Source organism: Mustelus asterias, chromosome 18 (assembly GCF_964213995.1).
Source record: "Mustelus asterias chromosome 18, sMusAst1.hap1.1, whole genome shotgun sequence".
NCBI lineage: Eukaryota > Metazoa > Chordata > Chondrichthyes > Carcharhiniformes > Triakidae > Mustelus > Mustelus asterias.
In genome coordinates, this window is record NC_135818.1 from 68,954,120 (window position 1) to 68,966,684 (window position 12,565).

General features: G+C 42.1%; 1 protein-coding gene across 1 annotated transcript in view; it reads left to right on the forward strand.

Moving 5' to 3' along the window:
* Window positions 1–12,307, forward strand: part of golga5 (golgin A5) — a 28,864-nt gene extending 16,557 nt beyond the window's left edge. Inside the window, exons 8-13 of the mRNA XM_078234250.1 lie at window positions 1,029–1,157; window positions 2,383–2,481; window positions 4,666–4,888; window positions 6,381–6,486; window positions 6,620–6,683; window positions 11,925–12,307. Coding sequence (XP_078090376.1) covers window positions 1,029–1,157; window positions 2,383–2,481; window positions 4,666–4,888; window positions 6,381–6,486; window positions 6,620–6,683; window positions 11,925–12,011 — 708 coding nt within the window. The 3' untranslated portion in view covers window positions 12,012–12,307. The remainder of the gene's footprint in view (window positions 1–1,028; window positions 1,158–2,382; window positions 2,482–4,665; window positions 4,889–6,380; window positions 6,487–6,619; window positions 6,684–11,924) is intronic.
* The last annotated feature ends 258 nt before the right edge of the window (window positions 12,308–12,565 follow it).

Here is a 12,565-nt window from a genome sequence, read left to right on the forward strand (position 1 = left end):
ATAGAAATGTAAAAATTAACTTAAAATGATTTAATGCACTGTTCCATTCCTACTTTAAGCTTAGGCTTTAAAATGAAATGACCTTAAAATTGAGTAACTGTACTAGTTTGGGCAGTACAGTGGCACATTGGTTAGCACTGCTGCCTCATAGCTCCAGGGACGCAGGTTCAATTCTGGCCTTGGGTGGCTGTCTGTGTGGAGTTTGCACATTCTCCCTGTGTCTGCATGGGTTTCCTCCGGGTGCTCCGGTTTCCTCCCACAGTCCAAAGATGTGCAGATAAGGTGGATTGGCCATGCTAAATTGCCCCTTGGTGTCCAAAGGTGTGCCAGATTAGATGGATTAGCCATGGTAAATGTGTGGGGTTACAGGGATAGGGCGGGACAGGGCCTGGGTAAGATACTCTGTCAGGAGTTGGTGCAAACTCAATGGGCCGAATGGCCTCACCAGGACTGTAGGGATTCGATGATCCTATACCAGTTCAGCAAAACCCCTTCATCTTGTACTCTATGTTCCTGCTAATAAAGCCTAGGATACTGTGTGCTTTATTAACTGCTCCCTCCACCTGTCCTGCCACTTTCATGAGTAATGCAAATATGCATCCGGGTTCCTCTGCTTCCTTTGGATTGCCCCTTATATTATCTCCCATGTTCTTCCTACCAAAATGAGTCATGATGACTTTCTATTCAAAAGTCAATACCACAATCATGTAGATTACCACATAACCTCACTAAAGTGGTTCAAGCTATTTCGATTGAATTAAGTGACAGCTTCTAAAAAAAAGGCACAACCTTTGTCAAAACATTTTGTGGTTTTTAAGTACCGAATACTGGCACAATACAGAAAAATAGTTGTGCTGCATCTTCCTAATTTGTACATCTCTCTCACACCTTAAGATTACTGTCTATGATCCTACTTTAAGTTCATTTAAAGAAATATTTAAGGCTAAAGATGTATCCCATTATATATAATAGGTTAAAAATGAAATTCTGCTGACTGATTCAAATTGTGTACCTGACTTCAATGGCAGGATGCAGAGACGCAGCAATTGGGTGAGGCCGAATCATCCAGGGAACACATCCAAGAGCTACAGGAACAAATCAACACACTTGCGGGAACCAAGAAGGAACTGGAGGCTGAACTGGAGCGACAAAAACAGGCAAAGCACAATTTGTTTTTATTGTTCCTCAACCTTACCAAACCTTTTATGTTTTTTCATGCGATTTGGGCATCGCTGGCTAGACCAGCAATCATTGTCCATCCTTAATGGCCCTTGAGAAGGTGGTGGTGAGCTGCCTTCTTGAATCACTGCAGTCCACGTGTCGTAGGAACACCAACAGTGCTGTTAGGAAGGGAGTTCCAGGATTTTAACCCAGAAAACTGCTATGTTCCTAATGTTGATGTTGTCATCTGTTATTTGGCTTTCTTTGCCATAGCGCAAAAGATGCGCTGCATTATGGTCGTTAAAGCAATTGTAATAGTGAAAAAACCCTCCCCAAACAAGTGAAATACAAATTCATATTTGCCTGTGTGTTTGGTGCATAAAGTAAGATGGAAAGAAGTTTGTAAAAAGCTATTCTTTAAGCTACAGTTTGGTATTAAAAATATTTGCATAGCTGAAAAAAGTAATTTGACTTTCTAATATGACATGGTAGACATTGCTGCACAGCATTGGCTGAAAGGCAATTTAGTCAGTCTTTCATTAAAGAATACAATGTTCACTGGTAAAGTGCATTTTTAAATTTCATCTTTTTACTAATCTATAAGTTACTAGTAAGTTTAAAAATTCTAAGCATACAGATGTGGACACGTGCTACTAACCCACTTCTCAAGAAAACTGACAGGAATGCAGCGCTCAATCGCTTGGCTGGTTAAAATTCAAGTTTTCAAACAAATTTGTGAAGTGTCTCAGACTCTTTAGGGGCATACTTAGAGGAAAAAGTTTTTCTTAAAACATGAATGGCGTTTAGTCTTAAACTTGCTTGAATATGGAAATAGTTTGCAATAATAAGTTTGGGAGCTGTCTCAGTCTGACAGAATTTGCTCGATTAAAACCACACGGAATAGGTTAAATGTAACATTCAGGTATGTAGATATTGGGGTGTTTGTAAAGAAAGTACAGTGGAGCCCCGTTGTAACGCGATGGTTGGGGTCCATAAAATGTTATCGCGAATGTTATCGGGGTCGTGCTAAATCACTAAACCGGAAATAGCAAAAAACGGGGTCCAATGATTCATCGCGTCATATCCGATTTCGCACTAAATCGGGGCACGTTACAACGGGGCTCCACTGTATATCAAGAAATTTTGTAGAATAATAGAGAAATAATTCAGCTACTCAAGTTTCTGTGTATTTTTATTAAGCTATTGATAATCTATTTACAGGAGTTTCAGTATACAGAAGAGGAGCTCCACAGGACAAAGAACACACTACAGACTAGAATCAAGGACCGAGAGGAGGAGATTCAGAAACTCAGGAATCAGGTACTGCTTCAAATATCTGTTTGGTGTTCATTTGTGTGAAATTGGTTGTCTACCATCGTAACTTCAAAATATTTCCATGTTAACTCGGATATAGTGAATATCATAAAGACTTTGGCCTTGTAGAAGTTATTCAAAGAACAAAGAACAATACAGCACAGGAACAGGCCCTTCGGCCCTCCAAGCCCACGCCGCTCCCCGGTCCAGGATTGAATCCTGAATCCAGGATCCCCGCCCAATTTTCCAGCCTATCTACATCCTAATATTCTATCCACCGAGCTGTCCCTCACAGCTACGATGCTTTGTTCATCACAACCTATTAACTCACCCCCACCCCCCCATTCCAGACCATGTGATCTCCAGGGAGAGGCGAAAACCCAGAGTGAAAACCCCAGGGCCAATATGGGGGAAAAAAAATCTGGGAAATTCCTCTCCGACCCCCTGAGGCGATCGAAACGAGTCCAGGAGATCACACTGGCCCTGATCAGAAAATGCTTCCCAACCCTATTCATTTCCACTTCTGCTTTACGAACACCATCTGAATTCCCTGCCCCCGAGACAGGTTCCCAACTATCCGCAGTCTCGCTCTGTACTGGCACCAGCAAGATGATCATAGAATGAAGCCTTGAAACGAGAAACAAAGAACAATTAGCCCGCGCCGCTCCCTGGTCCAAACTAGACCACTCTTTTGTATCCCTCCATTCCCACTCCGTTCATATAGCTGTCTAGATAAGTCTTAAACGTTCCCAGTGTGTCCGCCTCCACCACCTTGCCCGGCAACACATTCCAGGTCCCCACGACCCTCTGTGTAAAATATGTCCTTCTGATATCTGTGTTAAACCTCCCCCCCTTCACCTTGAACCTATGACCCCTCGTGAACGTCACCACCGACCCGGGGAAAAGCTTCTCACCGTTCACCCTATCTATGCCTTTCATAATTTTATACACCTCTATTAAGTCTCCCCTCATCCTCCGTCTTTCCAAGGAGAACAACCCCAGTTTCCCCAATCTCTCCTCATAACCAAGCCCCTCCATACCAGGCAACATCCTGGTAAACCTCCTCTGTACTCTCTCCAAAGCCTCCACGTCCTTCTGGTAGTGTGGCGACCAGAACTGGACGCAGTATTCCAAATGCGGCCGAACTTCAATATTCATATTGAAGTAACCAATTTCTCCAATTTATCCTCATAAGTTTTGCATATCTCTTTGCAATTTGCTCAATGCAGTCACATCCTTCCTGAAGTGTGGTGCCCAAAACTCGACATAATATTCCAGCTAATATCCTAGACCAGTTGTACTCTATGTTCCTGCTAATAAAGCCTAGGATACTGTGTGCTTTATTAACTGCTCCCTCCATCTGTCCTGCCACTTTCATGAGTTATGCAAATGTGCGTCCGGGTTCCTCTGCTCCTGCACACCCTTTGGAGTGCCCCTTATTTTATATTATCTCTCCATGCTCTTCCTACCAAAATGAGTCATGATGGCTTTCTATTCAGAAGTCAAAAGTGCAATCATGTAGATTACCACATGACCTCAAAGTAGTTCAAGCTATTTCAATTGAATTGAGTTGACAGTTTCTATTCAGGGAAAAAAGGCGCAATCTTTGTCAAAATATTTTGTGGTTTTTAAGTACAGAATACTGGCACAATACAGAAAAATAGTTGTCTGCATCTTATCTTCCTAATTTGTTCACCCCTCTCACACCTTAAGATTACTGTCAATTGTAGAAAAACATGCTAAACTATACAATTGCTTGGAAAACTACAAGTACATTTTTAATTGTTTTGCTTTGTTACACAGGGAGTGGTTTAGCATTTTAATTCAGGGCAAAGCCAATAAATATTTGAATCAAAAATTTGGCTAGAGTGTGGTACAGAATGATACCAATGGTGTGGGTTCAGTCCCTGTATCAGCTATGGTTGTTCATGAAGGCCTACACTCTTGCCTTTCCCCATGGCCTGGAGCAGAGTGGTGCTCCTCAAGCTAGCTAACCACTTCTCTTTCTCTAATAGAGAGATGCCTATCGTCCCACACGGACTTGACCTTATGGAGGGAACAGCAAGGCAGTGGATTAATTTTGGATTGGTGTAAAAGAGGTATTATAAACATCTGTGGTTAATGACTACTGGGTTTTTGTCTACTCACTCATTTCTTTTTCTCTCTCCGTCCCTCCCCCACAACCTTCAGCTCACGAATAAAGTGATGAGTAGCAGCCACACCGAACTGGAAAACCGACTTCACCAACTCACCGAGACCTTGATCCAGAAACAGACCATGCTGGAAGCCCTCAGTACAGAGAAGAACTCGCTTGTCTTCCAACTGGAACGTCTGGAGCAGCAGCTTAAGAGTGTACAGGGAAGCAGCGTTAATGGCCCTGCCATTAATGTATCTTTATTAGAAAACAACGAAGGTAGGCAGCTATCGCTTTCAGTGGCAAGAGCTACTTTCACAAGCTCGCGGTTTAGGACTTTGCAGCTGGAAAACGGGCTGCATTGAACTTACGATTGAGCCTTTAATTAAAATGGTCTTATTCATATTTGTGGTACCACTTACAAAAGTTTCAATTACATTCACCCAGTTTTACATTTTATTATCTCTGGTGGAAAATCAGCTTTACTTCCCTGCAATTGTGTTTGTTTTGAGAGTTTTCAGCAGTAATTGTGAACAAATTTAATGACTTAATTTGAATGAATGTAATCTTTTAATGTTTTCCATTAACTGAAGGCTCAAGTTCCATTATGCATTGCAAAGATGATTAGGACATGGCATCAGTGTATAATGAGGTGTATAGAAGATGCATGTTGGTTGATTGCTATTTGGATGGCATGATAAATGCCCCCCCACTGCATCATAAATCAGTAATCTTTCCCTGCTTCAGGGAGAAGTTCTGGCTAAAGGCCCAGATTTTACAATTGCAATGACAATAAAACCATCAGTGTTCACCGAAATTGCTCTTAAATTGACTGCAACTTCTGTCGTCAGCATATGCATAGTTAAGTTGCTGTCATTTGATACCCCACTCTTCTATAAGGTCTCCTGGAAATAGAAATCACTTGAATTGCCATGAGCTTTCACTTTTTGCGCTGTTTTGTCTTGCCAGAGAAGCTTGAAAAGTTTACACTTTGTTAAATGGGTTGTGACTGGCTTTTAAGCTGCATACTAAGTTATAATTACTGATGAACAATCTCTCTAGCCCTGAAAATCTAAATTTATCTTGGCAGAATATCAAATTTCTCCACTATGATAATTCTATAAATTTTAAAAACATCTTTTTAAAGTTTGATATTTCCTCTTCCTTCATCCCATGTGTGTGTCGTAGTCTGTATTTTGGTTTATGTAAAATGAGAGTGGCATAGTGGGTAGCACTGCTGCCTCACAGCGCCAGGGACCCGGGTTTGATTCCAGCCTCGGGACACTGTCTGTGTGGAGTCTGCACATTCTCCCCGTGCCTGCAGAGCTTGCTAGAAGTTTAATGGGCTTGGCAACAAGCACTATCACTTTGCTGCTGACCACAAAATCTGGGCCAATGTTTTTGTTTCTAAAGTTTAAAGTTTATTAGTGTCACAAGTAGGCTTACATTAACACTGCAAAGAAGGTACGGTGAAAATCCCCTAGTTGCCACACTCGGGCACACTGAGGGAGAACTTAGCATGGCCGATGCACCTAACCAGCACTTCTTTCGGACTGTGGGAGGAAACTAGAGCACCCGGAGGAAACCCATGCGGACACGGGGAGAATGTGCAGACTCCGCACAGACAGTGACCCAAGTCGGAAATCTAACCCCAGGGCCCTGGCGCTGTATGGCAGCAGCGCTAACCACTGTGCCACCGTGCCGCCCTTTATATTTGCTTTAGAAAAAGAATTGAGTAGAAACGTCAACGAATATATTGTACTTGAATTAGGTACTCGCATGAGGAATGTTCCAGTGCTTTTCAGTGAAACAGACAGTGCTCCAGCAGGAATGTATGGGAAAGTCCGCAAAGCAGCAAATACAATAGACCGATTCAGGTAAATTCTTGCTGCCAAATCCGCCTTCGACTTCTTTTTCCAGAATGTAATTGTGACTATCTTTAATTTTTTTTTCATACATATGTTTTAATGTTGTGATGGCAGTGGAAATAATGCCTCGTGTCTTTTACAGCATCCGGTTAGGAATTTTTCTGAGACGCTATCCAATTGCAAGGGTGTTTGTAATTATTTATATGGTAAGTTTATTCTTTTACCAGTTACAATGTATGTCTAACGTATTCTGCCTGATGGCATGTCTCAGCATTTAGATTTTAATTTAAAGCAGCCATTGGAACTAATTTGTTTGTTAGTGTCACAAGTAGGCTTACATTAACACTGCAATGAAGTTACTGTGAAAATCCCCTCGTCACCACACTCCAGTGCCTGTTCGGGTACACTGAGGGAGAATTTAGCACGGCCGATGCACCTAACCAGCACGTCTTTCAGACTGTGGGAGGAAACCGGAGCACCCGGAGGAAACCCACGGAGAGAACGTGCATACTCCACACAGACAGTGACCTGAGCTGGGAATCAAACCTGGGTCCTTGGTGCTATGAGGCGGCAGTGCTAACCACTGTGCCACCGTGCCGCCCTAGGTTAAGGCTTTTAATGAACTTTGCGAGGGGTACATTAGGTGGTCAATAGAGTAACTGCAGCTTTTCGAGCTTCTATTGCTGCTCTCAGTTCAGTCCTGCGTCTCTGGCTGCTTTGCCACCTCCTGTGCATGCTGCTGCCACCATAAGACTGTTGCTGGCTCTGTCGCATCCATTACCGCTGCTCTTAATCTCAGTGTGAAGCTAAGCACCCATTATGAAACGCAAACTGTAATGTGGTTGCCTGAACATTTAAAATCTGCCCTAGGGCTTGGCACACTGGCTTGTTTAAAAACACACGTATCAATTTCAGTTCAAGGAGAGTAAAGAAATAAAACTTGGCAGCGGTGTTTGCTGTGACTAAGGTTTTTAGTTGTGGAAATGAGATCTTATATGTGATAGTTCAAGTTTATCCATGGTTTTAACCTTCTGCCCTGTACTGCTCCTTAATAAGAAACAATCATTCCGTGTGTTAACATTGCCATTTTTGTTAATCCACTTTGTGGAGAAGTGACATCCCTCTGCTCACTGTCTTCCCCAGCACAACACCGACAACAAGCCTTTTAAGAATTAAAAGCTCAGTTGTTTCACCCATGTGTTTTCACTGCTGTCTCTAGGCTGTTAATGCTCTGCCTCACTATATAGAAACATAGAAGAAGAAACATAGAAGATAGGAGCAGGAGGAGGCCATTTGGCCCTTCGAGCCTGCTCCACCATTCATTACGATCATGGCTGATCATCCAACTCAATAGCCTAATCCTGCTTTCTCCCCCATAACCTTTGATCCCATTCGCCCCAAATGCTATATCTAGCCGCATGGAAACATTATCACCGTAACAGATCAGATTTCCAAATTAAACTTTGCAGCTATTCACCGGCAGTTTGAGGAGTATCCATTGCCTTTAACTGCTATGTATATGGATTTTGTTTGCAGCAAAGAACGTAGTTGATTGAAGTTGCAGTTGCCAGCAAGACCATTTTCTAAATTGTTGGTATTGGTACCTTCAATATATTAAATATAATTAAATCTGACTAACATAAATATTTAATTCGCACAATCTGAAGTTTTGACTTGACAGATGCACTTGTGCTTGCTTGCATAATTTAGAAAGTTTGGCTTCATTCCTAACAAAGCATAAAACTGTTGCCAGTTGTGATTGTACCTTTATTGCTTTGTGCTTGACCATCTTTTATGCAGTTGACAGTCGTCTTTGTAGCATTTACCTTTTGCAATATGTTCAGTATCAAAATTCAGATACGTAAAAGCAGCTCTGTGCAATTACAAGAATGTTTATACTGGATTATTGTTGCTGAGGTTCCTCTGCAAGGTTTCGTGTGCAGTTAGCCACAAATGCATTTAATACTAAAAAAGTGGCTGTCCAAAATTCCCACCATAGCATGATTTCTGGGTGGTTCTTGATGAGTCCCAGTAGTTCTTCGTTTGGCTTGCAGCCACCTACTCAAGACTTAGGGAAGCCTGGTGAGGCCACTGCAATGTAAAGACACCTTCGGATTAATATGTTAAAAGTTCTCGATAAATTAACCATTCATGCGGATACATAGCTGGAACATATAAAAAAGAAATGAGTGTCAGATAAGGGCAAACAAAGTTACAGTCATTGTAGGTGAGGATTTAATTTTTTTAAGGGTGGCACAGTGGTAAGCACTGCTGCCTCACAGCACCAGGTACCCAGGTTCGATTCCCTGCTTGGGTCGCTGTCTATGCAGAGTCCGCACAGTCTCCTCACGTCTGTGTGACTTTCCTCCGGGTGCTCCGGTTTCCTCCCTCAATTCAAAGATGTGCTAGTTAGGAGGATTGGCGATGCTAAATTGCCTCTTAGCACGAGGGGGATTAGCTAGGGTAAGTACAGGGGGTTATGGGGATAGGGCCTAGGTGGGAATGTGGTCGGTGCAGACTTGATGGGCCGAATGGTCGTCTCCTGCACTGTAGAATTCTGAGATGATAAAAATTGTCACCAAGGTAGCATCTGATTTCTCAATACGACAAACGTCTGCCTTCTTGCACCCAAATAAAAGAATCAAAATCAGTGGGTAAGTGGAACAAGGCATTTCAGACATGCAACTAAGAGTATTGTACTCGGCTTTACTGAACAGCAATTAAAATATGTGGACCTGAGAGGGACAGTGTTGTTGAGGGGAGTACTGAGATGCAGGCTGTTGGACTGGACAGGATTGAGATTCATAAGGAGGAGGTGTTAGCAATTCTGGAAAGGGTAAAAATAGATAAGTCCCCTGGGCCGCATGGGATTTATCTTAGGATTCTCTGGGAGGCTAGAGAGGAGATTGCAGAGCCTTTGGCTTTGATCTTTGTGTCGTCATTGTCTACAGGAACAGTGCCAGAAGACTGGAGGATAGCAAATGTTGTCCCCTTGTTCAAGAAGGGGAGTAGGGACAACCCTGGTAATTATAGACCGGTGAGCCTTACTTCTGTTGTGGGCAAAGTTTTGGAAAGGATTATAAGAGAGAGGATTTATAATCACCTAGAAAGGAATAATTTGATTAGGGATAGTCGGCACGGTTTTGTGAAGGGTAGGTCGTGCCTCACAAACCTTATTGAGTTCTTTGAGAAGGTGACCAAAGAGGTGGATGAGGGTAAAGCGGTTGATGTGGTGTATATGGATTTCAGAAAGCGTTTGATAAGGTTCCCCATGGTAAGCTTTTGCAGAAAATACGGACACATGGGATTGAGGGTGATTTAGTGGTTGGATCAGGAATTGGCTAGCTGTAAGAAAACAGAGGGTGGTGGTTGATGGGAAATATTCATCCTGGAGTTCAGTTACGAGTGGTGTACCGCAAGGATCTGTTTTGGGGCCACTGCTGTTTGTCATTTTTATTAATGACCTGGATGAGGGCGTAGAAGGATGGATTAGTAAATTTGCGGATGACACTAAAGTCGATGGAGTTGTAGACAGTGCGGAGGGAAGTGGCAGGTTACAGAAGGACATAGATAAGCTGCAGAGCTGGGCTGAGAGGTGGCAAATGGCGTTTAATGTGGAAAAGTGTGAGGTGATTCACTTTGGAAGGAGTAACAGGAATACAGAGTACTGGGCTAATGGTAAGATACTTGGTAGTGTGGATGAACAGAGGGATCTGGGTGTCCATGTGCATAGATCCCTGAAAGTTGGCACCCAGGTTGATAGGGTGGTTAAGAAGGCGTATGGTGTGTTAGCTTTTATTGGTAGAGGGATTGAGTTTCGGAGCCAGGAGGTCATTCTCCAACTGTACAAAACTCTGGTGCGGCCGCACTTGGAGTATTGCGTACAGTTCTGGTCGCCGCATTTATAGGAAAGATGTGGAAGTGTTGGAAAGGGTGCAGAGGAGATTTACCAGGATGTTGCCTGGTATGGTGGGAAAATCGTATGAGGAAAGGCTGAGGGACTTGAGGTTGTTTTCGTTAGAGAGAAGAAGGTTAAGAGGTGACTTAATAGAGGCATACAAGATGATCAGAGGATGAGCTAGGGTAGATAGTGAGAGCCTTTTTCCTTGGATGGTGATGGCTAATACAAGGGGACATAGCTTTAAATTGAAGGGTGATAGATATAGGACAGATGTTAGAGGTAGGTTCTTTACTCAGAGAGTAGTAAGGGCGTGGAATGCCCTGCCTGCAGCAGTAGTGGACTCGTCAACATTAAGAGCATTCAAATGGTTATTGGATAAACTTATGGATAATATTGGAACAGTGTAGATTAGAGGGGCTTTAGATTGGTCGGCGCAACATCGAGGGCCGAAGGGCTTGTACTGCGCTGTAATGTTCTATGTGCTATGGTGTTCCTGCAAGATTACACTCAGATTTTCTTTCGGTACAGTTGACCCAAAATTATCTAAATTAACACCAAAGATCACTGAATTCTAAATAGTAAATAGAATCAGATATTCACAATAGTTTTGTGATCTTTTGTATTAGTTTCAAACACATTGCACTCAAAGCCAACCACATCCCAAGGATGAAATAATCACCATTGCAAGTTTCCAGTAATTGTCCTTGTTTGCAGACCATTGAGGAGATTCTAAAAATTAGCTTTTTTAGATCCGAGGACATTTCTATTCAATATCTTTTTAACTTACTAAGAAAGTGCTTTAATGTGCACCAATATTTCCAATGGGTGGCTCTGTATAGTATTTTAAAGTGATGGCCTCATTACTTGGACTAAATTGCGTATTTTGTGGTAAATCCATTTTCAGCTGATTTAACGAAGTGCACCACTTTTAAATATATGAAGAAATTCTTCTTGCAATTTTTTTAAATGTTGCTCTGAAACACCTCAATTTGCAGTGGCAGATTTCACATTCAGCAAGATGCAAATTAATTTGAGAACAGATTGCGCCCAAAGCAAAACCTTCGAGTTGATTTGCAGATACAGGGACAACACTGCTGATTTCAGTGTAATGTTCACAGTTAAGTAATAATATGAAAGATCCCAATCAGCAGAGCAGTTCACCCATTTCTTCAGTCACAGCGATATTTCTTAACTGATTTTGCTTTCATTCTAGCCAAAATCTTGTTCTACATGTTTATCATCTTTGATGCGATTCCTAAATTTGCCATTCACCGTTGACATCCTGCGCCCCAGTTTCCTACTGCTGTGGTTTAGCTTGAAACAATAGTTCTGATCCACCACTCTCTATCCAATTAATATTTTGAATACTTCGGTGAGTGCCACACTTAGTCGCCTCCTTTCACGGTTGAATACCTACAAGTCTTTTCTTGTAGCTGGCAATCGGTGTACCTTTGAAAAGCAGGCGCAAACAATGAGAAACTTGGTGTCAATGTATATATTCTTGGAGATTGCATGCATGTTTACCTGGAATATTTTGTTGCTGTAGGTGCTGCTACACCTCTGGGTAATGATAGTGCTTCTGACGTACACACCAGAGATACACCATGGTTCATCCCGACCTGATGGCCAATGAAAAGAAACTACCCGGAGCCCATCAAAGCTGGATCCAGAGCTTTAAATATATTTATGTAGCACATGGCTACATACCAACAAGTCTGTATATACTGTAGAACTAGCTTTTGTTGACTATGATCATGAGAATCAGAAATGCAAGTTTAAAAAGTTTAATTCTTTTCTGCATTTTATCTTGGCACTTTCCCAACTCCTCTCTGAGTCTGTACATACAAAATGCAGATATGTAGTTATATTGGTGGACAGATACGACTTGATTTGTGCAATATCTTTTAATAAACTTATTCCAAAAGTGTTGACTCTGTGTGACTCTGAAAAAAGGTTCTGTTCACCTCCCCTCTAGACTTTTGCCAATGACTTTAAATCCATGATCTTTAATTATTGACCCATTTGCCAGAGAAACTACCTTTTCTTTATTTACTCTCAAAACCTCATGTTGTATCTTTATTAGGTCTCCTGTTCAACTCTGTTCCAAGCAGAACAGTCCTAACTTTTCCCAACCTCCCCTCACAATGGAAGTCCCTCATTAATGGTTGAATGCTGGTAAACCTCTTC